This window comes from Akebia trifoliata, chromosome 13 (assembly GCF_017979445.1).
Source record: "Akebia trifoliata isolate Shusen 1 chromosome 13, ASM1797944v1, whole genome shotgun sequence".
NCBI lineage: Eukaryota > Viridiplantae > Streptophyta > Magnoliopsida > Ranunculales > Lardizabalaceae > Akebia > Akebia trifoliata.
Genome location: NC_141387.1, coordinates 9,228,593 through 9,256,016, shown reverse-complemented (window position 1 = coordinate 9,256,016; position 27,424 = coordinate 9,228,593). Strand labels below are relative to the sequence as shown.

At 35.3% G+C, this 27,424-nt stretch overlaps 2 protein-coding genes and 1 long non-coding RNA gene across 5 annotated transcripts; all 3 read right to left on the bottom strand.

Annotated features, from left to right (window-relative positions):
- Nucleotides 1-9: 9 nt before the first annotated feature.
- LOC147387744 (uncharacterized) lies at nt 10-5,085 on the bottom strand. Of its 3 annotated transcripts, XR_015171524.1 has the most exons (5): nt 4,966-5,074; nt 4,690-4,807; nt 4,064-4,231; nt 2,542-2,883; nt 10-2,444 (listed from the first exon to the last, which is right to left on the bottom strand). It is a non-coding gene; the product is annotated as an uncharacterized LOC147387744 (long non-coding RNA). The 3 variants fall into 3 exon arrangements; XR_015171523.1 differs by having other exon boundaries at nt 2,542-4,231; nt 4,690-4,802; nt 4,966-5,085; XR_015171522.1 differs by having other exon boundaries at nt 2,542-4,231.
- Nucleotides 5,086-9,345: 4,260 nt separating this feature from the next.
- LOC147387743 (senescence-specific cysteine protease SAG39-like) lies at nt 9,346-10,660 on the bottom strand. Its single transcript, XM_086420899.1, has 2 exons — nt 10,231-10,660; nt 9,346-9,944 (listed from the first exon to the last, which is right to left on the bottom strand). Exons 1-2 carry the CDS (start codon nt 10,658-10,660, stop codon nt 9,352-9,354), a joined length of 1,023 nt encoding a protein of 340 aa, XP_086277025.1. The 3' UTR covers nt 9,346-9,351.
- A 6,412-nt stretch (nt 10,661-17,072) lies between these two features.
- LOC147387742 (senescence-specific cysteine protease SAG39-like) lies at nt 17,073-18,388 on the bottom strand. The gene is made up of 2 exons (XM_086421006.1): nt 17,959-18,388; nt 17,073-17,672 (listed from the first exon to the last, which is right to left on the bottom strand). Exons 1-2 carry the CDS (start codon nt 18,386-18,388, stop codon nt 17,080-17,082), a joined length of 1,023 nt encoding a protein of 340 aa, XP_086277132.1. The 3' UTR covers nt 17,073-17,079.
- Between the last annotated feature and the right edge of the window lie 9,036 nt (nt 18,389-27,424).

Sequence of the window (27,424 nt, the reverse complement as noted above, 5' to 3'; positions counted from 1 at the left end):
TGGCTTCAGTTTATATATAGAGTGGCTTTAGATTATAGAAGGCATGTTGTGCCGGGGAAAATGTACTGATTTAGATTGGCCGGCCTCGTGACCTGAATTTGTGGGGCGATGGTCTTAATCTAATTATAATTATATGAGTTGATTCTGTCGTCTATCTACTGTTGGAAGTATATTTTAGACTAATATAAAACAAAGTGAATGTAAGTGAATCACTGGTTCTTTGATTATAGTTTCGTCTTTACTTGCTTTCATTCGTAAGTTGTCTGTTAATTTGGACTGGTGGTGGTTAATATTTTATTTATATCTGGTCGTTCCTTTCCGTATGGTTCAAACTGATCCCAGTTTCACTTTGTTGGGCTTCTTATGACAATTTTGTTTTATCAATATTCAAGTTCTTTTTAAATGCCACGACATTTTTTCCTTCTTTGTAAAGTGGAGTATTTTCTATTTTCACGTTAGCTTGTATGTATAACACACCAAATGAGAGAGATAGAGACAGAGAGAATCCATTTTTATCTTCTACTGATATTTTCATAGAGAAAAAAAAAGAGGGTAAGTTTTTTAAAGAGTTGCTACTGACACTGCAACTTTTACTTGTTACGCCCCATTAAAAATAAAAAATAAAAGGTAAGTGAATAGTTGAGAATAAGTAAAAGTTGGGGGTATCAAAACACTCTCTCTCCCTCTCTCTCTCTCACTCTCTCTCTCTAGATTTCTATTTTTAGGTTATGATTTTATATGAGCCTAATCCTAATTGTTAACAACTACTAAAATTGTTTGAGCGACTGTTATAATGTTCTGTAATGTTGATTGACACTATCTCCAATAGGCACTGCGATTCTCTTTCTTTGGTGTTTCATTTTTAACAAATCTTCTCTCTCTCTCTCAGTCTTCTTCTAGGCTTTCTTTTCCACCAAAAAACTTTAAGCTGCTTTCAGCTCTTCTATGACCTCTCACTCTCTCTAGTTTTGAGTTTTGTAGGAGATTTTTTGGGTTTTTCACTCATCGAAATCTATATTGCAATGAAAGTTATACTTCGAGCTTTACGTTGTATCAGTTGATAGTGATTTCTTGGTTTTTAAAGAAGGGCTTTTAAGCTTGATCTTCTGTAGAAATTTATATAGATTTTCTTCTCTTCGAGTTTCGTAAGCTATTGGTTGAGAAAGATTTATTGACTTCTGAAGAAGAGCCTTTGAGTTTAATCTTTTCTTGAATCAGAATCCAAGTCACTACTAGAAAAGGGACTTATACCGACGGATACATCCGTTGGTAAATCTGCATAAATCCGTCACAGAATAATATACCAACATAGAGGTTTTTCATCGGCACTCGTCGGGGTTGGTAGCGTCGATAATTGTTTTAGCGACGGCTTAATAAAATTTCCATCGCTATATCCATTATTTTCTAGAAAAAATTTCTTGCGGAAATTTTGTTTTCATTTGTTGTTTAGATCTTTACCGACAGAATTATTTGTCATCGCTATATCTTATACCGACAGACTTTCTAAGTCCGTCAATATATGCTATTTTGTTTTTAAAAAAAAAAATTACTAAAACCAGCCCAGCCCATACATCAATTCTACCAGCTTACCAAAAAAAATTCCAAATGCCTACCCCCCCCTGTAAATTTACAAAAGCCAACCTAGTAAACTCTTTGTACATAAAATATATCGCCTTGCTCCGATAGTACTGCGAGCCTTCAATCTTCACATTGGGCCGTAAATGATCAAAATGAGAAAATAAGTATTTATTAAATCATAAGAAAACAGATGAAAGTTATTTTGAGAAAATTCAGGAAAAGTTTAATAAACTGAACAAAAAACAAATAAAATAAAGAGATTTTTACCTTAGTTACTGGATACAAAGGTCATGTAACCTCGAGGAGATTTTGGTATTAGCGCCAGTACTGAGCCCACCGATGAATGGTTTCAACCATTTGTGGGAACAATGCACTAACACTCTCGTTGATGAGATCCTACTCCAACGGTTATTATCCATGGGGCCACATTAGTAACCCGACCCTCATTGGGACCCATGTTACCAACAGAACAAACCACCACGATCCCGTTCATCACAGCATGAAACGAACCAATTGCGAAGCTGTCGAACAAATAATCAATTGGATACGTACCAATAAATAGCAACAGCACATCACCCCCATCGTGTATAGTTGCATCAAAGGCTGCGATTATGTCTGCATCGGGACACTCGATGCTGTCATTGACAGGTGGCCAACAGACCTTGTACGAAGCAACTCTGGCATTTGGTGATCCGCCTTTCACTGTACCATTCCCCAATCCAAATACATTGGCCCCACTAACGAAACGACCACCAGCCGTTGACAACGTGTGGGTCCCATGTCCAATAGTGTCACGTGCGGTATTGTATTTGTAGTCTTTATAGTTGTCGTAGCCTTTGTTGAAGTACCTTGCTCCAATCAACTTCCTGGAGATTGGTTAATTAGAGATGATTGGTTATGATGATTACATGTCGAAAAATCTAATACAGTTGGTGGGATGAAGCAATGTAAACAATACAAGACCTGTTACAATGAACTCCAATTTTGGTGTCGTTCTGACAGAATCCTTTCCACTTTGCTAGTATGGGTCCCATTCCGAGAAGTGAACATGTATAAAATTTGACAACTTTTCGCAGGATCTTAAACCAACCATAAAAAACATGTGATGTGATCCGAAAAAAGAAGAAAAACATAAATTTATGCTCCACCCATGGCCTCGACCATTTCTTTGCAAAGTTTCATCGGTGGTGGAAATGGCTTAGGATCTTGGCCAAGGATAAAACCAAAATCAACATGAAAGAGGCGCCCATCATCCCTGAAAAGAAGGTTGTCTAGATGCCCATCATCCTTCCTAATCTTTAGATTCTTCAAGATTAAAGTCCAAAAGATTACTTTCATTAAACAACAAATATACAGAGCATTTATACCAATCAAAAGAAACATAGCCAGAGCATTTCTATGATATACTCGCGTTTCAGAACTAAAAGTCTAAAACTAATGATTACCTGTCACCTATGCCTAATATATATGCAATAACGGAATATCCAGCACAGCTTTTTATAAATGTTTCACGACATGTAGCATTTATCCCAAATGGTCCATCATCACTGTGTTTAACCCCTCAGGTAGACTTTTCTTCAATGCTGCCACAGCTTTCAAATCTTAAAACGACATCAAGATATAATGCAGTTTAACATTAGTAAATGTCCTGTTGAAAACATTTCATCCCAACATGTAATCTCAAAACTCTAAATAGAACGCATAAGTAAATATTTGCGAAACACGGAAATCTCAATGACTTACAAGGTTATTAATAGATACTGAAGGTGGGATTCTATCAGTACAATCCAGCTTGGTAGGGACTACCAACTAAAATTAAAATTCAAGGTTATTAATAGATACTGCAAGGGACTACGAACTATAAATTAAATTAAAATTTATGGCATAAAAGTTTAAGACACAATCACAAAATCTCATTGAATATCCTCACACCAAGAGTAGATAAACAAAAGATAAGATTCAAAATTTAAAAATATAAACTATGAGAAAGCCTAAAGCATTACTCATCATCGTCATATGTAACACATAACCCAATATACAGTAAATTGTAATATTTGAAGAAAGGAAATATATATATATATGTGTGTGTGTGTGTGTGTGTGTGTGTGTGTGTTTCCTCATGATGTAATTTAATAGGTTGCATTAACCAAGTAAAAGAGATTTAAAAAATAATCATATTTTACTTTATATGTAAGTGAGGCATGTGCCTCATGCGCCTTTCCTAAGGCACAGCTCAGGCATGCGCCCCCTCGGCCTTGAAAAACATGCCCTGCCTTACCTATACTAAAGCGTTGTTGTTGCACCTCGCCTTGAGGCGCAAGCCATGATTACACCGGTTACATGTGTTTGACAGATTGTTGACAAATTGCTCTCAAAGTGTCAACACTTGTTACACTAATGGAATTTTTTTTTTTAAAGCCTACGAATTAAGATTAATAAGCATAAAGGGGGAAAAAAGAAGTAAATAAATGGTCAAAATAATCACCTTCGTGTTGATTGGTTCAGAAGGGCCTCGGGACCCCTCAAATGCCCTACTCACCAGCATCCTGATCAAGCGCTGACCATCAATGTTGCCTAACATCTTGATTCCATTATCGTTTGTTGTGACAGCCAACAATGACCCTTCCTTGTTAAATCTCAGCCTAGGGCTCGCCTGCAAGTAGTACAGTAACATGAGTACAAACAACGGTTTCATCAATATTCAACTCAGAGTGATTGTACCAAAAAAATCAGCGGGTCAATGTTTCTCTACTTAACTGTTGTTTCCGAAGCACACCCTAAATGCATCAGATTCAATGAGTTCAAACCCACATGAAGGATTAGGCAATGTTCTATGCCATCAATTAATCTAATAGCAATGCAAGCCCAATGCTTACAATTGATTCGACATCCAAGGCAACACTTAGTAACTGATAAGATAGCTCTGTTATCAATTTAGAGTCTCAAACATCCTTTTTAATAAAATTTATTGATCAAAAAACAAAAAGAATGCTCAGAATATAAAACAAATAGCTACAAAGATAATCAATGATGGAAAAAATTAAGAAAGAAAGAAAAAAAAAATCAAGATTCTTTCATCATTAAATCAACTGCAAGGGCCAGAAAACGTACATCATATTAAAAACTTCTCCTCGATCTTCAGGCTTTAAATTGGCTCTCCAATCCTTCGAATCCATGTTTGCTTCCTCTTTCACAGGTTTTGAATCCTTGTTATCCATTTGAATCTGACCTAATTACACAATATTTAGAATCTAAAAAATATTAGAAACAGAATTGATGCATTTTACCTAAAAAGTAATAATTTAAAGACAAGAAATCAAAAAACAAAATCATGAAATAAAAAGAAGAAAATAGAATCGACCAAGAAAAAAAAGAAACTCAGTGTACCTCGTCTCGGAGAAAGAAAAGAAATATTAAATGAAGGATTTAAGAATTGCTGCAATGAGACCCTAATAAGTGTTTGTGTTTGAGCTGAGAGAGAGAGGAGAAAGATTTTCGGAGAGAGAGAGAGAGGTTTAAAACGGTTTATTTGGTTGGAAAATGCTGAACTGACAACTGACTGTTTTAGACATTGCGTGCTGATGTGGCAGTGGCGGTTTCTCGTTGGGAAAATTACGAAAAAACTACTCGACTCGTGGGAGACTCGGTGACTCGGCATTTATTAACTCGCTGGACTGTCAGTGAGTTAATAAATCGTGGGACTAGATATACATTCGGGTACACCCAAACCGAACCGAATCGAATTTTTGGGTTCGGTCCAAGTATGGCAGAAACCGAAACTGAACCAAGGTACCTCGGATTCGGGTTTTCATCAGACAACAAGAACTGAGACCGAATCAATTTTTTCAAGTATTCTTCGAGTTTGGTTCTGGTAGAATCGAAATTTCAATATTTAAATTTGAAATATAATTTTTAAACATGTGGGTTCTAAGGGAGTTGAACCAAGATGTGGGATAACCGAACGTCTTACCACCTTACCAACAAAGAACTTGTGATAAGAATAACAAACCATATGTTCTCCATTATTTGATAAGACAGTGACTAGCATTTTCAATGACTATGCCATGTGAATTATTGATAAAATGATGAAAACGATATCCCACATTCTCACGACCACATGAGATATAATTAATTGAATGATGGATAAATGAATGTACATAATATAACATTAGCTAGAGATTACTATCATTATTTATATTTTTAGAATAAAGAAATTATATGTATATGGGAAATGTTCAGCAACAAACATTTTTCAAAACATGGGTTAGAGGTTTTGGAATGGGCTGATTTTTGGTGAGGATGATCTCTACGGTGAGGAGATCATCATCACCAAAAATCAGCCCATTCCAAAACTTATAACCCCATCAAAAATGATTTACAAAAAATGGACGGTCCACAATTTTTCAACTTGTAAACTGGGGCTAGAAGTTTTGGAATGGGCTGATTTTTGGTGAGGATGATCTCCTCACCATAGAGATCATCCTCGCCAAAAATCAGCCCATTCCAAGACCCCTAACCCATGTTTTGAAAAATGTTTTGCCAAAATGTTTGTTGCTGAACGGGACCCTATATATATATGCTTATTAGACTTTGGTTGTAGAAAGCCTACAAAAAATGATACATTACTATATTTTCAAAATAGACGGGTTAATGTAGGATAACACTTGCGATTTTATAGTCATTGGTAATATGTGATACTTTGAAGAGTAATACAACTTATAAGATCTAGAAGTTTCTCTTCTTTTTTAATGAACCATTGTGTACAAAGGCAAACTCTGTATAGTATAGAGATAGTTGATATTCATATATATTGCCTCTTGATAGGCTTAGGTGCAAAGAGTCTCTCATAAGCTAATTACCAATCACTAAGAGTATGTAGTCATCAAATGATCGACTTCACCATTAGTTAAACTCAGTATTGGATTATTGGTTGATAACTAGTCTGAGTCAGATAAATAGTCACTCAAGTGTGGTATGCTAAACTGACCACAAAATCAAATAAGATCGGTGGCATTCTACACTGGAGGTTAAGTATTGAGATATCGATTTTCCATAGTCAATGCAGTTATATCAACATGTTCGTCAACTCTCTTATTGACTACACCGTCATGTTTGTATTATGTATTTTTTTTAATTTTGAAAAGTAATATTGATAGATTTTTTTATTTTAAAAAATTTGAAACTGTATAGATAATGTTCATAATAGAAATGATAGATTCATGACTATTACAAATATTTACTATTTTTCTTTTAATCATTATTCAAATGTTATGATATGATAAAAATTTGCATTATTTAAATATTTAAATATGATTAAACATTGCATGTTGTGACCAGATGTTAGAACAATATATTTCTTGCTAAGTAACTTCCCGTTACTCACCCTACCATTCACCATTTCAAATTACTTGGTTGAGGAGGAGTATAGCGATGAACAACAACCTTCTTTAGTCTGAGATGTATTAGAGTTTAGAATATTCTTTTTGTTGTTTAAGAAACCTATGTTAGGACACTATATGCAGTTTTATTCATTATGTTGAGGTTTATTATTGGATTTTGCATATTATTACAAATTAGCTTCCACTCTTTATTAATATGTTTGTTGTTTAATTTTTTTCACTGCGTTATAACTGTTGGGAGCAGATCCTTTGTAGCCCGCTTTCTCTATAGCTATTTTAAAGTTTAATTAAACAATTGAGGAGTGTGCCACATCATCAAGACGGTTACATCTAACTGATTAAATTTAGAATTTTGTTTACCGTCCATTTTCAAACACAAGATTAGAGAAAAAGAAAAGTTTCTTTTTTATTTTTTATTTTTTCAAATCTGATCTAAACCATGAGTACAAGATGGCGGTGGTAGTTGTTTTTGTTTAATGTGATATTTCTAAGGATTGTGGAACAAGAGCTACAGATATAAAAAAAATTGCCATAAGAATCTCTTCATATTAAACCAAAACTTCCTCCAATAACGGATAAGGATCCATTGTATTACTTTAATTGATCAAAGGTCTTGCAGTTTCCAAAACACACATTTAAATGGCTTAGGGACGATTTGGACACTTCAATTACATTTTTTTTCTTTTTTGATGACCGTAGAGTATCCCCGCTTTGGTGAGACAAAGTCTCCCTAGGGGCCCATGTTGAACCCACAACCCCGTGTGCCAATTTTATCCAAAGGCTGCACTCAGTTTCGAGCTTATGACCAAGAGGAGCATATACACTCTTGTCGCTGCATCTTACCACCGAGCCACACCCTGACGGGTTGGACACTTAAATTACATTTGCTAAAAAAACTAGCACTTTGACTTATTAAATCTTCATTTATTGAAATGTGATCAAAGGTTTGATCGCTTAGACCTCATTGTGTATCAAATTCAATCTGATTGTGGTGGATTGATTCTGGGTGGCCAATCAAGACATGATCTTTTTTTCTCAATTAAAACTTTGAACTCTCTCTCTCTTTCTTCCTCTCTCCCTCTAAATCTGAAAAAGAAAAAGGGGATCTTTTTCTTTGATTTTCTTCTTTAAAGAAAAAGAAGAAAATCTACAAGAGGATTAAGATAACTCCAAGGGGTTGGCTCAATGGCAAGTTCAGGCCAATAAGGGGTTAATGCCCATAGGTTGTGAGTTTGATACTCAGTATGAGCATTAATATTCCTCAGGGGCGACCTGCAAGGGTGCACCCTCACTTGCATCTGGGACTAAGCCTTAAGAGAAGACCATGGTCTATGGACTGGGCAAAGCCCAGATACGGGCCCAGTCCCCTGCCTACAGGGATATCCGGTTATCAAAAAAAAGAAAAGATCGAGATGGATAAATATATTTGAAGTTTTTTCTAATTTGGTATGTCATAATGAAAATATGGTGTGGTAATATAAATTTTCTTCTAAGTATCTAACACTCACTGTGACTTATTTATGACTATGATGTTGAAGTTCACTAATAGAACTTACCAAGTGACCTAAGATGCGATAAAGAGCCTTCTTGCATTCTTCTTGTGTTTTTGGGTCAGAGAGAGGGGGGGGGGGGGGGGGGGGGGTGACATCTAAACATAAATTGACTTTATTATATTATGATCAGTTTAATATTACTTCATGGGACTTTATTATATTATGATCAGTTTAATATTACTTCATGGTTGATTGTTTTCATATTGGATAAAGGGAGTTTCTTCAATGAGTCATGTCATGATGATTCGACGTTAGGAGACACTCGAATATTACATCTTACATGGAGAACTAGAATGATCGCGATTGAGGGTGAAACAGAACAATTTACTTGACTATATTAACGGTACATAGATTAAACGGATCCATGCGAGAATCATACTCATAAGGATCCATATTGGAGATATTGTGATTGCATCTCACTTTAATAAGCTGTATATGAGATAACCATATATGACATTGTTGGTGCTTCTCACTAGCTATCTTAATTTATTCATTATGATTCCTCATACCCATTCTACAAAGAATTGGGTGTATTTGGGTCCAAGTGTTTCTTTTTTCCTTCCAAATGTTCTTAAGATTTTCTTACAATAAGATGCTCTTCAGATTTTTTCACTCTTTTAACCTTGGGTGATATTTTCGGTTGACATTTTTAATCACTTTCTGTAACCTCTCTTAAACGTTATTAGGACCTCATTAGTCAATAGTGCATCTAAAAATCACAAACACAAGAAGCTACTAAACACGTTTTTTTTTAATATATATAGAAGTTTAATTTACATTGATCTTAACACACACATTAGTCATACATATATAGATTACTTTCATGCCGTAGGGTAAGAAGATTCCATGGCAATACCACACAACCCTTCCTTGGCATCAACATCTCTTTGCATTCTTATGTATCCTTCCTCTCCCCATCCCGAGCCCCACGAATTCTTCACCAACCAATATTTGGTCCCATCATCACTTGTCCCATAACCAACAGCAGTGACACCATGGTCTAGATCAGTGCCACATTGTCCAGTGAAAACACCGCTCGAGTAGAATTGAAAGTCAGATCCACTAGCATCGATAGCCACAGACACGGGCTGATTTGCCACGGCCTTCAATAGGGCCTTCTCGCTGTTGGTTGGAACATCTTCATACCCAGTGATATTAGCTGCAGATGAGGCTGTCTTCTTGCTGTTGCAAGTAGCATCAACTCCCTTGTAAGGATAGTTAGTTTCGGTAGTGAGGCCCTTGTTGTGTAGGATGAATTTGAAGGCGTCATCCATAAGACCACCCCCACATCCTTGGTCCTCTCCAGTAGTATCGCAATCTACTAGTTCTTGTTCAGATAGAGAGATTAGCTTACCTGTTGTGAGCTGGTTAATCCCTTCCATAGCTGCCACTGCTGAGAATGCCCAACAACATCCTACATTTCCATAAAAGATAGAAAATTAAACTATGAGACATAGTAACCAAATTTGCACTTTTGGGTTGTGTACAAAAGTGCTTCCATAAGCTATAGGGCATTTAGTAAAAGACAGCTTCTTCGGAAACTTTTGGTCATCAAATTAAAAAATTTGGACATTTTGATCTTTAACTTAAAATTACCACAAAGCGTTTTGAGGGTATGTTGGTGAATACATGGATATTATGTAAAAGTAAATCTATAGATAATTCAGCTCTATGTATAGGCCTAATAAATGCTCTCTTACCACATTGGCCTTGGTCCTTGATTGGGGTAACAGCACCTTTTTTCCTCCAATCCATGCTAGACGGAACCGCTGTAACATCTTCATATCTGAAGGATGTTGTTGTCGATGACCCACTTTTGGTGAATTTCTTATACCCATTATGAGATGCCTTGAATTCTTCATTAGTTTGATCCGCAAATTCATTTACACTCAACTTATACAGTCGGTCCCCAACGTTGTTGAACGATTCAATTTTTCCCACATTAGCCTTAAATATCTGGAACCGCCTCTCCTTCTCAATGTCATCCTCGTAAACACGCCCGTAACGAGCCATCCATTGTTCATGCCTCTCTGACATAGATGCTTCATGGAGACTACGAGCCGAGGCTTGAGAAGCCCATACTCCCAAAATGCATAGTAAGGCCAAGGAGATCATGCATACAGATGCCATATGTTACCAACTAAATATTAAGCTAAGATTGTTATTGTTTTAGTTGTCCTAACACCTTTCATGGCTTCAGTTTATATATAGAGTGGCTTTAGATTATAGAAGGCATGCCGTGCCGGGGAAAATGTACTGATTTAGATTGGCCGGCCTCGTGACCTGAATTTGTGGGGCGATGGTCTTAATCTAATTACAATTAGATAAGTTGATTATGTTGTCTATCTACTGTTGGAAGTATATTTTAGACTAATATAAAACAAAGTGAATGTAAGTGAATCACTGGTTCTTTGATTATAGTTTCGTCTTTACTTGGTTTCATTCATAAGTTGTCTGTTAATTTGGACTGGTGGGGGAGATAATAAATAATTTACCAAAATGGTAGAGTTTTTGAAATTATTTACCAAAACGGTACACTATAACAAATAATTCCGAAAACGGTAAATTTACCGTTTTCGGAATTAATTTTTTTTACCAAAACAGTAAAATGTATTTTTTTTTTTACCGAAAATACCCTTTTTTTGTTTTACATATGTATTTATAATTTTAACCTTAAAAAAATGAAAATCCAACTAAAAAGATTCACTCTCTTTCGGTAATCCAACAATCATATGTATTTACAATTTTTTTTTTACTGAAATCAATTTTATTTTCGTAATTTCAGTCAAAAAATAAAAAGGGTATTTTCGGTATAAAAAAAATACATTTTACTGTTTTTACCGTTTTGGTAAAAAAAATTAATTCCAAAAACGGTAAAATTACCGTTTTCGGAAATATTTTGAATAGTGTACCGTTTTGGTAAATAAACGAAAAGTTGTGCATGTTTTGGTAAATCTGCCTATTTTATTTATATATGGTCATTCCTTTCCGTATGGTTCGAACTGATCCCAGTTTCACTTTGTTGGGCTTCTTATGACAATTTTGTTTTATCAATATTCAAGTGCTTTTATCTTCTACTGATATTTTCATAGAATAAAAAAAAGAGGGTAGGTTTTTGAAAGAGTTGCTACTGACACCGCAACTTTTACTTGTTACGCCCCATTAAAAATAAAAAATAAAAGGTAAGTGAATAGTTGAGAAAAAGTAAAAGTTGGGGGTATCAAAACTCTCTCTCTCTCTCTAGATTTCTATTTTTTAGGTTATGATTTTATATGAGCCTAATCCTAATTGCAAACAACTACTAAAATTGTTTGAACAACTGTTATAATGTTCTATAATGTTGATTAACACTATCTCCAATAGGCACCGCGATTCTCTTTCTTTGGTGCTTCATTTTTAACAAATCTTCTCTCTCTCTCTCTCTCTCTCTCAAAGTCTTCTTCTAGGTTTTCTTTTCGACAAAAAAGCTTTAAGCTGTTTTCAACTCTTCAATAACCTCTCTCTCTCTCTTTGAGTTTTGTAGGAGATTTTTTTGGGTTTTTTACTCATTAAGATCTATATTGCAATGAATGTTATACTTTGGGTTTCATGATGTATCAGTTGAGAATGATTTTTTGGCTTCTGAAGAAAAATTTTTAAACTTGATATTCTGTAGAGATTTATGTAGATTTTCTTCTCTCCGGGCTTCGCATGTTATTAATTGAGAAATATTTCTTGACTTTTGAATAATAGCATTTGAGCTTGATCTTTTCTTGAATCAGAATCCAAGTCTTTCTTGAAGAGTTTTACTTCGTCTTTGGAAGAGAGTTCAAGAGCTCCTATCTTCTGAGAGGAAGTAATCCTCCCTCTACATAAAGAAAGCTTTGGTATTTATAGACTTAAAGATAATTTAACTTTTCAATTATGCCCCAACTTAAAGAGCTTTGATTGATTTGTTTAAATGTTAAATTTGTCCAAATCCAATTTTAAGGATTCTATGGATTGTTCGTGGGCTTAAGCTCATTTATTTGAGTGTAGGTCCCTTTAATGTGAATCACTTGGATTTTCTCTAGATCATGGACTTCATCTTCGAAAGCCCAAACCTAAGTTTCAGTAGACCTGTTTCTTGTCAATGGTCCAATTTGAATGTGAGGGGCGTATTTATGGTTTTTAAGGACTTTATTTTGATTTACAAAATTTGTAAAGACCTTAATGAAATTTTAATGCCTACAACATCCTCTCTTTAAAAAGCCATTTGTTTTTAAAAACTATTAGAAACAGAATTGATGCATTTTATCTAAAAAGTAATAATTTAAAGACAAGAAATCAAAAAACAAAATCAGGAAATAAAAAGAAGAAAATAGAATCGACCAAGAAAAAAAAGAAACTCGGTGTACCTCGTCTCGAAGAAAGAAAAGAAATATTAAATAAAGGATTTAAGAATTGCTACAATGAGACCCTAATAAGTGTTGGTGTTTGAGTTGAGAGAGAGAAGAGAGCGAGAGATTTTTCAAGAGAGGAGAAAGATTTTCAAAGAGAGAGAGAGAGAGAGAAGTTTAAAATGGTTTATTTGGTTAGAAAATGTTGAACTAACAACTGACTATGTTAGACACTGTGTGCTGATGTGGCAGTGGCGGTTTTTCGTTGGGAAAATTATGAAAAAACTAATTGACTCGTGGGATACTCGGTGACTCGACGTTTATTAACTATCTCGACTGTCCAACTTCTTAGGCTTTTTTCGAATAAGTTGACGGAAATGCCCAATCGACTTGAAACGCTGGACTGTCAATGAGTTAATAAAACGTGGGACTAGACATACATTCGGGTACACCCGAACCGAACCGAATCAAATTTTTGGGTTCGGTCCGGGTATAGCTGAAATCGAAATCGAATCGAGCTACTTCGGATTCGGGTTTTCATCAAACGATTAGAACTAAGACTGAATCAATTTTTTCAACTGTTCTTAGATCTGGTTCTGGTAGAATCGAAATTTCAATATTTAAATTTGAAATATGTTTGAAAAAAATGTGGGTTCTAAGGGAGTTGAACAAAGATGTGGGAGAACCGAACGTCTTACCACCTCGCCAACAAAGAACTTGTGATAAGAATAACAAACCATATGTTCTCTATTATTTAATGAGACAATGACTCTAGATGATTATGCCATGTGAATTATTGATAAAATTATGAAAATGATATCCCACGTTATTATGACCACATGAGATATAATTAATTGAATGATGGATAAATGAATGTACATAATATATCATTGGCTAGAGATCACTATCATTATTTGTATTGTTGGAAGAAAGAAATTCTCTATATATATATTCAAACAAAACTATTTTGCTTACTAGAAAAGGGTTGCAGAAATCCTACAAAAAATGAGGCATTGCTATATTTTCGAAATAGACGGATTAATGTAGGATAACACTTGCGATTTTATGGTCATTGGTAATATGTGATACTTTGAAGAGTACTACAACTTGTGAAATCTAGAAGTTTCTCTTCTTTTTTAATGAACCATTGTATGTAAAGGCAAACTTTGTATAGCATAGAGATAGTTGATGTCATATATATATTGCATCTTTATAGGCTTAGATGCAAGGAGTTTCTCTTGAGCTAATTACTAATCACTAAGAGTAGGAGTCTCTCCTGAACTAATTACTAATCACTAAGAGTATGTAGTCATCAAGTGATCGGCTTCACCATTAGTTAAGCTTAGTATTGGATTCTTTGTCGATAACTAGTCTAAGTCAGATAAATGGTCACCCAATTGTGGTATACTAGACTGACCACAAAATCAAATAAGAAAAGTGACATTCTATACCGGAGGTTAAGTAATGAGATATCGATTTTTCATAGTCGATACAGTTATATCAGTGTGTTCGTCAACTCTCTTATCGACTACACCGCCATATTTATATTATGTATTTTTCTTTATTTTGAAAAGCAATATTGATAGATTTTTTTACTTTAAAATTTTCGAAGCATTATAGATAATGTTCATAATAGAAATGATAGATTGATGATTATTACAAATATTTATTATTTTTCTTTGAATCATTATTCGAATGTTATGATATGATAAAAATTTATATTATTTAAATATTTAAGTATGATTAAACATTGCATGTTGTGACTAGATGTTAGAATGGTATATTTCTTGTAAAGTAACTTTCCGTTACTCACCCTACCATTCACCATTTTAGATTATTTGGTTGAGGAGGAGTATAACAATGAGCAGCACCTTCTTTAGTCTAAGATGTATTAGAGTTTAAAATATTCTTTTTGTCGTTTAAGAAACTTATATTAGGACACTATATGCAGTTTTATTCATTATGTTGAGGTTTATTATTGGATTGTGCATATTATTACTAATTAGCTTCCACTCTTTATTAATATGTTTGTTGTTTAATTTTTTCCACTACGTTATAATTGTTGAGCAAATTATTGTTTATTATTATATGTTATCATGTATTGAGATTGGTAATCATGCCTTGACATCTAGCAGAGGAATCCTTGGGATTCATGTGTGGATTTGGGGGCGTGATAGTGAACCCATTAGAAATGACATAAAAAAAAAATTGTTTTAAAAAAATATTTTTTGGAATAAAATTTGATTTTTAACTTAGAACTTTAAAAAATGGGCTATTGTTTGCTAAAAAAAATTTGTTAAGGTAATTGCTTAATTGAGCTCTAAATTCTTTTTAAATAATTTTCTAAAATAATGTTGCTATGATCATTTATTCCTGTTATAACAATTGTTTTCCTTCGGTCGATAAGTGCTCCTCCATGGGATATCAAATTCCATGAATTCATTGGATAGCAATTATTTCAATTATGTCATTTGAATCTGAACTTCCCCAAGCTGGGAGCAGATTCTTTGTAGCCCACTTTCTCTGTAGCTGTTTTAAAGTTTAATTAAACAGTTGAGGAGTGTGCCACATCATCAAGACGATTACATCTAACCAATTAAATTTAGAATTTTGTTTACCGTCCATTTTCAAACACTTGATTAGAGAAAAAGAAAAGATTCTTTTTTATTTTTTATTGTTTATTTTTCCAAATCTAATCTAAACCATGAGTACAAGATGGTGGTGGTAGTTGTTTTTGTTAAATGTGATGTTTCTATGGATTGTGGAACAAGAGCTACAGATAAAAAAAATTGCCATAAGAATCTCTTCATATTAAGCCAAAATTGTCATTGGTATTACTTTAATTGATCCAAGGTCTTGCAGTTTCCAAAACACACATTTAAATGGCTTAGGGACGATTTGGACAGTTAATTACTTTTTTTTTTTTTTGGGATGACCAATAGAGTATCCCCACTTTGGTGAGACAAAGTCTCCCTAGGGGCCCACGTTGAATCCACAACCCCGTGTGCCAATTTTATCCAAAGGCTGCACTCAGTTTCGAGCTTATGACCAAGAGGAGCATACTCTTGTCGCTATGTCTTACCACCGAGACACACCCTTGACGGGTTGGATACTTCAATTACATTTGCTAAAAAAGCTAGCACTTTGACTTATTAAATCTTCATTTATTGAAATGCGATCAAAGGTTTGATCACTAAGACATCATCGTATATCAAATTCAATCTGATTGTGAAGGATTGATTCTGGGTGGCCAATCAAGACATGATCTTTTTTTCTCAATTAGAACTTTGAACTCTCTCTCTCTCTCTCTCTCTCTCTCTTACTCTCTCCCTCTGAATCTTGAAAAAGAAAAGGGGATCTTTTATCTTTGATTATCTTCTTTAAAGAAAACCTACAAGAAGATTAAGATAACTACAAGGAATTGGCTCAACAGCAATTTCAGACTGATAAGAGGTTATTGCCCATAGGTCGTGAGTTCGATACCCAGTATGAGTATTTATATTCCTTAGGGGCCACCTGCGAGGGCGCACCCTCACTTACCTGGTGCAGGCGTTGCACGTGCTCGGGGACTAGACAAGACCATGGTGTATGGACTGGGCAAAGCCCAGATATGGACCCAGTTCCCTGTCTACAAGGATACCCGGTTATCATAAAAAGAAGAAGATCAAGATAGATAAATATATTTGGCATTTGTTCTATTATGGTATGTTCTAAGAGCCTTTTTACATTCTTCTTGTGTTTTGGGTAATAAGCTGTATATGAGATAACCATATATGACATTGTTGGTGCTTCTCACTAGCTATCTCATACCCATTCTACAAAAGAATTGGGTGTATATGGGTCCAAGTTTGTTTAGATTCATATAAAATTAAAGAGTAAAAGCTCAATCCTTCGAAACTCATTCTATCAAAGTCCCTGTTTCTTTTTCCTTCCAAATGTTCTTAAGATTTTCTTACAATAAGTGCTCCTTGGATTTTTTAACTCTTCGAACCTTGGGTGATATTTTCAATTGACATTTTTAATCACTTTCTGTAACCTCTCGTAAACGTTATTAGAACCTCATTAGTTACTAGTGCATCTAAAAATCACAAACACAAGAAGCTACTAAACACGTTTTTTTTAATTTTTTTATAGAAGTTTAATTTACATTGATCTTAACACACACATTAGTCATACATATATAGATTACTTTCATGCCGTAGGGTAAGAAGATTCCATGGCAATACCACACAACCCTTCCTTGGCATCAACATCTCTTTGCATTCTTATGTATCCTTCCTCTCCCCATCCCGAGCCCCACGAATTCTTCACCAACCAATATTTGGTCCCATCATCACTTGTCCCATAACCAACAGCAGTGACACCGTGATCTAGATCAGTGCCACATTGTCCAGTGAAAACACCGCTCGAGTAGAATTGAAAGTCAGATCCACTAGCATCGATAGCCACAGACACGGGCTGATTTGCCACGGCCTTCAATAGGGCCTTCTCGCTGTTGGTTGGAACATCTTCATACCCAGTGATTTTAGCTGCAGATGAGGCTGTCTTCTTGCTGTTGCAAGTAGCATCAACTCCCTTGTAAGGATAGTTAGTTTCGGTAGTGAGGCCCTTGTTGTGTAGGATGAATTTGAAGGCGTCATCCATAAGACCACCCCCACATCCTTGGTCCACTCCAGTAGTATCGCAATCTACTAGTTCTTGTTCAGATAGAGAGATTAGCTTACCCGTTGTGAGCTGGTTAATCCCTTCCATAGCTGCCACTGCTGAGAATGCCCAACAACATCCTACATTTCCATAAAAGATAGAAAATTAAACTATGAGACATAGTAACCAAATTTGCACTTTTGGGTTGTGTACAAAAGTGCTTCCATAAGCTATAGGGCATTTAGTAAAAAACAGATTCTTTGGAAACTTTTGGTCATCAAATTAAAAAATTTGGACATTTTGATCTTTAACTTAAAATTACCACAAAGCGTTTTGAGGGTATGTTGGTGAATACATGGATATTATGTAAAAGTAAATCTATAGATAATTCAGCTCTATGTATAGGCCTAATAAATGCTCTCTTACCACATTGGCCTTGGTCCTTGATTGGGGTAACAGCACCTTTTTTCCTCCAATCCATGCTAGATGGAACCGCTGTAACATCTTCATATCTGAAGGATGTTGTTGTCGATGACCCACTTTTGGTGAATTTCTTATACCCATTATGAGATGCCTTGAATTCTTCATTAGTTTGATCCGCAAATTCATTTACACTCAACTTATACAGTCGGTCCCCAACGTTGTTGAGCGATTCAATTTTTTCCACATTAGCCTTAAATATCTGGAACCGCCTCTCCTTCTCAATGTCATCCTCGTAAACACGCCCGTAACGAGCCATCCATTGTTCATGCCTCTCTAAGATAGATGCTTCATGGAGACTACGAGCCGAGGCTTGAGAAGCCCATACTCCCAAAATGCATAGTAAGGCCAAGGAGATCATGCATACAGATGCCATATGTTACCAACTAAATATTAAGCTAAGATTGTTATTGTTTAAGTTGTCCTGACACCTTTCATGGCTTCAGTTTATATATAGAGTGGCTTTAGATTATAGAAGGCATGTCGTGCCGGGGAAAATGTACTGATTTAGATTGGCCGGCCTCATGAGCTGAATTTGTGGGGAGATGGTCTTAATCTAATTATAATTATATGAGTTGATTATGTTGTCTATCTACTGTTGGAAGCATAATTAGACTAATATAAAACAAAGCGAATGTAAGTGAATCAGTGGTTTCCAACGGAGGTTCTTTGATTATAGTTTCATCTTTACTTGCCTTCATTCATAAGTAGTCTGTTAATTTGGACTGCTGGTGGTTAATATTTTATTTATATATGGTCATTACTTTCCGTATGGTTCGAACTGATCCCAGTTTCACTTTGTTGGGCTTCTTATTAAAATTTTGTTTTATCATTCAAGTGCTTTTTAAATGCCACAGCATTATTTATTTCCCTCTTTGTAAAGTGGAGTATTTTCTATTTGCACGTTACCTTGTATGTATAACACACCAAATGAGAGAGAGAGAGAGAGAGAGAGAGAGAGGGAATCCATTTTTATCTTATTTTCATTTTCAAAGAGAAAAAAAAAAAGATGGAAGGTATTTTAAAGAGTTGCTACTGGCACCCCAACTTTTACTTATTACACTCCATTAAAAATAAAAATAAAAGGTAAGTGAATAGTTGAGAATAAGTAAAAATTGGGGGTATTAAAACTCTCTCTCTCTCTCTCTCTAGATTTCTTTTTTTAGGTTATGAATTTATATGAGCCTAATCCTAATTGTAGACAACTACTAAAATTGTTCAAATGACTATTATAATGTTTTGTAATGTTGATTAACACTATCTCCAAATAGGTATGGCAATTCTCTTTCTTTGTTGCTTCATTTTTAACAAATCTTCTCTCTCTCTCTCTCTCTCTCAAAGTCTTCTTCTAGGTTTTCTTTTCGACAAAAAAGCTTTAAGCTGCTTTCAACTCTTCAATGACCTCTCTCTCTCTAGTTTTGAGTTTTGTAGGAGATTTTTTTGGGTTTTTCACTCATCGAGATCTATATTGCAATGAATGTTATACTCTGGGTTTTATGTTGTATCAGTTGAGAATGATTTCTTGGCTTCTGAAGAAAGATTTTAAAACTTGATATTCTGTAGAGATTTATGTAGATTTTCTTCTCTCCGAACTTCGCATGTTATCAATTGAGAAAGATTTCTTGACTTCTAAATAATGGCCTTTGAGCTTGATCTTTTCTTGAATCAGAATCCAAGTCTTTCTTAAAGAGTTTTACTTCGTCTTTAGAAGAGGGTTTGAGAGCTTCTATCTTCTGAGAGGAAATGATCGCCCCTCTACATAAGGGAAGCTTTGATATTTATAGACTTAAAGATAATTTAACTTTTCAATTATACCCCAACTTAAAGAACTTTGATCGATTTGTGTAAAGGTTAAACTCATCCAAATCCTATTTTAAGGATTTTATGGATTATTGGTAGGCTTAAGCTCATTTATTTGAGTGTAGGTCCCTTTAACGTGGATCACTTGGATTTTCTCTGGATCATAGAGCCCAAACCTAAGTTTCAGGAGACCCATTTCTTGTCAATGGCCCCATTTGAATGTGAGGGGCCTATTTATGGTTTTTAAGGACTTTATTTTGATTTACAAAATTTGTAAAGACCTTCATGAAATTTTTGTTGGAATTTAAAGGGTTGAATTGGAAAATCCTTTAATATTCATTTAATTGCAACCATATGGTAAATCAATATATTAACCATAGGGTATTTAAATCTCATGTTTGCTTTATGCTTTATACTTTATCCTTTTTACTTTATTGCTTTTAGTTTAGTTGATAGTTTTATTTTTGCCTTGAATAATTTTAGTCCCACTTCGACTAAGAGAAGAATTGATTTGCAATTCTTAAGTAGTTGTGCTTCTAATAGCTTTAAAGTGGATAGAAGTAGTGGGCGGGCTCACGCGCGTACACGGGAGTCCAAAAAGAAAACCCATGGTTCTAATTGGAATTTGGATCCACCGGTCCGAAAACCTTAATGCGCACGTACGACGTACGCGCAGGGGGGGTGCAAAATCTTGGATTTACACCTCACGTGGGTGAGAGCAAAAGCCCCCGCTTTTTTGCTTTAATTTTCAAGGTCCGTTTTTATTTAAAAAATTCTAAACATTTTTTAAATTTAAATTTTGTTTTGAACCAGTGTGTTTATTCTGAACCAGCACAATGTGTCTGTTCAGAACCAGTTTGTGACTATTCTAAACAGTCACTTTCTCTTTTAGTCGATTTAAACTACTTGATTTTTTCTGCTATTTTATATTTTCGAATTATCAGTAATTTATTAGTCGTTGTGAGAGCACACAACATCGTCGAGTTCGAAGTTACGTTCCAATTTAGAGTACCCTTTTGGATACGTGGGTTGTTGAATCATACAGAATGAATGCCTACAGACTGTGGTACCGTAGCAGGGGCAAATTTCGTTTTAGGATAGTGCTTTGTGCACGCTTCAACCATTTCTTTTTAGGTAATATTTTTCTTTTACATTCAATTTCGAAATTAAGATTTGTTCTAACTTCTTCTCTCTTTGCCATAAGAAATCAGTATTCAGAAACAACAATTTTAATGCCTACTGTAGACACCCAAATTTGATCGGGCCCTCGACGCAAAATGCCTCAAAAATCGTAGAAATCGAAATGGGCTCCGAAGCCTAAACCTGCAAAAATCCAATGACTTTTATCATTTATTTCTCAATAAATGGCCCAAGGCCTCTCACGTGGCCCACGGACCAAATCTCTTACCATCCTCCTAAACCCAACTCAACCCAAGTCTAAGCCTATTCAACCTAATCCAAACTAAACCCATCACCTAAGCCCATCTAAATTAACCCTACCCATCAAAACACCAAAGCCCAACCTACAACCTAAAATCCAACCATTCTTTAATCCAACACATTACCCAAGCCCAATTCTCCACCCAAGCCCAACATCACAACCAATCACCCAATATGACACATGTCATTACCCCCTTCCACCTCCTTCATCTAATCAACCAACCAACTTCATTACTTCCTTCCAAAAATTAATTCAACCCATAACCCTACCCTAACCTATCATATCCATTCTCTCAAATCAAATACTTATAACCTATCACCCTCCCCTAATCTACCCCCATCATTCCCTACAAAACCCATATTTACACCTACACCTACACCCATCCTCTCAAATCAAACACTCATCATTTCCCATCAACTCATCTCAACCCTTCATTTCCACCCACTTTTACACATGTCATCATCTCCATCACCCTCCCAAAATATCATCAACCACCTCATTAAATCACCCATTCTCTTAAATCAAACATCATTTAATCACAACCACCATCTTAAACTCACATCACCAAACACTCAACCCAAATGGGTTGGGTTGGATCCAAACCATTTGGGTCAAAACTCACCCATTTAACCTTCTTACACAAATACCCCTCAAATCCCATCAATTTACCCATACCCTTCTCTTAAACCCTACACCATTCTACCACTTCTCATCATTTCACCCAACTCTACCCCTCAAAATAACTTACAAATTCTATAAAAATCCCAGCATTCTCAACTCTCAACCCCTAATGAAAATTTGACAAAAAAACTCTAAAAAATCACAACTCATCTCAACTCTCTACTCTTACTCTACTCTCAACACCCAACTCTCAACTCATCTCACAACTCTCAACTCTCAAACTTCTCTCAAACAAATCAAGCAAGGAAAAAGAAGTCAAGGAAGGGTCAAGGTGGGTTTGACAAAAGGGACACCCCCTCAACTCCCCTCCTCTACTCTCCCCTTCTCTACACATTCGCACACACCACCATGATTTAAATCATCAAAGGGCCCCTTCTTCAATAAGGGTGCCCTCAATGATTTAGATCAATATCGAAAGCCCCTTACACTTGAGGGCATACATACAATATTTTCGATTTTCTTTTCTTTTCTTTTTACTTTGGAATACCGAATCCGAGGTTACCACATTACGTGGATGGAGTAGGGTGCCTAACACCTTCCCTACTCCATAAATGGACCCCCTTACCTTGAATCAAAGGTTGGATCGGCCATACCTTATCCTATGAGAGTCATCAAAAAATGTCAAAATGACATATTTTTCAAAAATGCAACTTCGGGTGACCATTCACACCCATTTCCGAAAATGAATGGTGGCGACTCCAAAACACCCCAAAGTAGAGGGATGTCTCAAAATATTGAAAATCCCGTGTCCACACCTACAACATCCTCTCTTCAAAAAGCTATTTTTTTTCTCTCTCTAGTAATGATAAATCATCACACAAAGAGTTGTGTATAGCATCTCAGATAGAAGTTTACTTGGTAATTTAACACTCCTCACCAGCATTGCTTCTTCAACTACCGAACCTGTCCCTATCCGTATTATTCCAAACCTCTTCAAACATTGTTTCCAATCTAGCTAGTAAACCCACAACCAAAAAATAGATGGCCATTAGTTTCTTGATTTGTCAAGCAAAGTGAGCAACGTGAAACCCAACCAAATTCTCTTTTATTAAGTTTTTCCGCTGTATATAACATTTTCTGCATTGCTAACCAAGCGATAATAGAGTATTTGGGCACTTTCTTCTTCTCCCAAACTACATTTTTTCCTTCCATCATCCTTTTTCCTTCCATCATTGCATTATGGGCTGATTTAGAAGTAAATCTCTCATTAGATGTTAAGTCCCAAACTAACATATCCTCCATAATACATCTTGGAACCTGAATGTTATTAATCAAATTGGCAACGGCTTGCATGTGTTCATTATATGACTGAGGCATTGACCAAATATTTTCAAAAATAAAATCACTAACACTAGCATTCGCATTGCTATCAAATTGATTAATGATTCCATTTCCAAATCTCGCCGCAATACTAATCCCATCAATCTAAGGATCCTTCCACATTAAAGTATTTTCCCCATTGCCCATAATAAATCTTATATGTTTCCTTGTGAACTCCCTTGCTTTAAGAATATCTCTCCATGCCCAAGAAGCTAGCATTCGTTGGGGGTTGACAATCCCATATATCACCATTAAGCACATACCTCTTTCTCATCCACTCCGCCCAAAACGAATCATTTTCCACCATTCTCCAGTAAAGTTTATTCATACCAATTTTGTTTGTATCCCTAAGTCTTCGAATGCCAAGTCATCCCTTCTCAAACAGTGTACAAACTTCCCTCAATTGACAAAATGGATGAAGCGATTTAAAGAAGGGCCATTCCACAGGATTTTTTTTTGTGCTAAATCACTCTGTAGACATGAGAATGTTCATCTTTGAACCTCAATGCTACGTTGTTTGGAATCGCCACCATTCTTTTTTGGAAATAGGTGTGAATGGGCACCCGAATCGATTATTTTAAAAATCATTTTTTCATGGCTTGTAGTGACTCTCATTCTTGGAAAAGGCATGGTCTACCTAAAATCTAGGTAAGGAGATTCGGTTAGAAAATGGGGAAGGTGTTAAGCACTCAATTCTCTCCACCTAAGGTGGTTACCTTTTAAATTTGGTCATTTTTGAAAAAGATTAGCATAACAAGTAAAATGCATGGGATGCATGAAGTGGGTGGGTGCACATGGTGTGTATGTACATCTTTAGAAGAGGATTTGATGTTGGTGTTGACATCAGAAATATCTTATGAGAGAAGATATTTTATGGAGTCAACACACTTTTGCATGAGTTGAAATGTTGGTTTATGATTTTAGAGAAGTTCCATGAAAGGAGTTCTCTTAGATCTATAATCTTAATGCATGCATGTTTATCTAGAAATTTAGTGTTTTAATCCCATCAAGAGAGTTACACATTTCTTCATTATAATCAAACATGTGTGATGTGTGTGTGTAGTGTACATTATGATGTATGATATGAGTGGGTAAAGAAGGGCTTCAACCTCCATCCTTTCAACCAAACCGCCTCAAGCATTCCATGCCCAAGGTTGAGGTTCAATCTACTTGAAATGAAGGAGGGTTTTCCATCACATCCTAAAAGTTTCTAAAAAGAAAAAGAAAGGGATAGAAGGAGAATATGCAAGTTAAAAAAATAAATAACTACTATACCCACCTTATCCCTTTTGAAAGTCTTGAAATAATTTGAGCTTGAGTAATAAACTTGAGAGTTGAAGGATGTAGTTGAGGGTTGAGATATGAGAGATGAGTAGAGAATTTTGTAGAGTTTTAGGTTGAGAGATGGGGGCTTGAGAGCATAAATTATTCATAGAAAATGAGGGTATTTATAGAGTTTTTGGAGAACTTTTGGGGATAAAGTGGTCCAACCCTAAAAATAAAGAAAATGGATATGAGGTTTAGGTTGTTTCTTTTTGGATTTTTCATTTGTATGGAGGGTAAAGATGACATTTGTGAAGAAACCCTAAAAGTATTCTTTGATCCTTGGTTTTTTTGTAAATAGAAGTAAGAAAACAAAAGTACTTTTGGGAGGGTGAATAAGGGAGTGACATGTGTAAAGGTGGAGTGGTAGGTAAAAAGTAGATCTTGGTTCATTTGTAAATGACAAATAAAACAAGGGTGGAAGTATAATTTTGAAATGGGCCAATGGGAGAACAAAAGTACTTTTGGGAGGGTGAATAGGAGAATGGCATGTGTAAAGGTGAAGTGGTAGGTGAAAAGTAGATCTTGGTTCATTTGTAAATAACAAATAAGGCAAGGGTGGGAGTATAATTTTGAAATTGACCAATGGGAGAACTCCATGTATGTACTTGAAGATTCCTACCTTTTGAGGGCATAATGGGAAGTTCTCTCTCCTTTATGGATTATTACCAAATACCAAATAACTTTTTTGGTTTGACCACACCTTTTGAGAAGGACATTCTTGAATTTTCATAAGGAGGAGTTGACTCTCCAATTAGATGATGCATTGGGTATTGAGGACTTATAAGAGATCATCATGTGTCATTTTTTGAGGGGGTGTGAAAGAATGGGCTTAGAGTGGGCTTGGTATTGGGCTTAGGTTGGGTTAGAAAATGGATTTAAGTTATGGGTTTAGAATGACATTGGGTTTTGGGCTTAGGTTGGACTAGGTAATAGATTTGGGTTATTGATTTTAAAATGTCATTGAGTTTAAGATTTAGAGAATGGACTTGAATTTAAGTTAAAAGATGGACTTTGTTTTGGGCTTAGATTTAGTTAGGAGTGAACTATGGTGGAGGTATAGGTGATGGGTCGGTTAATGGAGAATGAATACTAATTTAGAGTGGGTTAGGGACAAGGTTGAGTATGCAAAACTATATGACAATATGCATGTATGCATGGGAATGATGCTACGTGGCAATGTGGGTCCATCGGAAAGCTTGAGTTCTAAATCGGAATCAATTCGAGAAAATTCGGATTTTCCTAACGGATTCGTGCAAATTGGGGTGTCTACACACTCCATAGGAAGTTATTCAGGATATTCTCAATCTTTTTAAGTACGCTCAAAGGAATGTTGAAATATGAGGACCAGTAAATTTGGAAACTGGTAAGAACAGACTTAATTAGTTCTAAACGGCCAGCATAAGACAATAAATTCACTTTCCAACCCTCTATTCTCTTAGATACTCTATTAATTAAAGATTGACAGAACAAGTGATTCAACCTCAAGGAAAAAAAGTGGAAGACCAAGTATTTCATAGGGAGTGATCCTTTACAAAAATGCAACATAGACATAACAAGAACTTGATTTTTGCAAGACTCGCTAAAGAAGGCATGACTTTTGAAATCACTGACTTGAAGTCCAGACAACAGATGAAATAAATCAAGCACCTCCCTAATTGTGGAAATGGAGGATAAAACATTTTGGGAAAAAGAAGAAAGAAGGAAGATCAGATTTTCCTTAGGCTTTCCTTCATTAGTTTCTTTCTCTAGAACCAAAGCTTCTCTCTTCTCACACATGAAATACACTTGGAGAAGGGTGGTTTTGGCCATGTTTACAAGGTAACTCCCCTCTCTCTCTCTCTCTCACACACACACACACACACACACACACACACACACACAAGTTCATCACTTTTTATCAGCGAGATCGTCACTTTAAATTAGAATACCTACTTACGAACTCGCTCGAAAACATGTGTTTGGAAATTAAAATGAATAGTTTATCGAAATCAAAATTTTTGCAAAAGTTGCACATGTTTTAGGAAAAATCTCTCGAAAGGAATTTTCATAGACGTGCGCAACTTTTGACAAAATTCTGATTTTCGGTACATTGTTCATTTTAATTCCTAAAACATGCTTTCTAGCGAGTTCGTTACTTTTATAATCAATGAACTCGTTGATAAATTATCGATGAGATCACAAATAATTTTAAGGTGACTTTTATAATCAACGATCTTGCTGATAAATTACCAATGAGATCGCAGGTAATGTTAAAGTCAAATATCCTTAATATTTTTAATGGTGAGTTTGCTAGTATTTTATCAATGAGATTGTTGATTATAAACATGACGAACTCACTGAAAAACATCTTTTGAAAATTAAAATGAATAATATATTGGAATTGGAATTTTCCCATATTCAACACACGAAATGATAATTTACCCCTTCTAAATTGTTGTAAACATTAGGGTTGCAACTTGGTCCGGTTCAAATCGAGAACCAAGCTTTTATTTAAATTTTTTATGAATTATTTTAAGAGTTAGAACATAGATTAATGACTTTTTATAGACAATTTAATGATTTATTGTAGTAAATATTATGTTTATTTTTTCTTTAAAAAATATCTTATTCCAATTTATAGAATATTGGCAACCCATAGATCTCAACTGAACCAAACCAACCCTACCTCGGTTTGGGTTGGTTTGGTTCCAATGGCATTTTGGTTTGGTTCTGGTTCTTATTTAGTGGAACGGAATAAGTTGGTTCGGTTCCAAACCAAGTTGAAACCCAAATGCACATATAGCTTTGTGTGTTATAAGTAAATGTTGATGTGTTAGTAGAAACTCTCTAAATTTAACAGATGTT

Coding starts and splice junctions, on each gene's coding strand:
- LOC147387743 (XM_086420899.1), bottom strand. CDS start 10,660: ATGGCATCTGTATGCATGATCTCCTTGGCCTTACTATGCATTTTGGGA. Junction 9,945..10,230: donor CAAGGACCAAGGCCAATGTG/GTAAGAGAGCAT, acceptor ATGGAAATGTAG/GATGTTGTTGGGCATTCTCA.
- LOC147387742 (XM_086421006.1), bottom strand. CDS start 18,388: ATGGCATCTGTATGCATGATCTCCTTGGCCTTACTATGCATTTTGGGA. Junction 17,673..17,958: donor CAAGGACCAAGGCCAATGTG/GTAAGAGAGCAT, acceptor ATGGAAATGTAG/GATGTTGTTGGGCATTCTCA.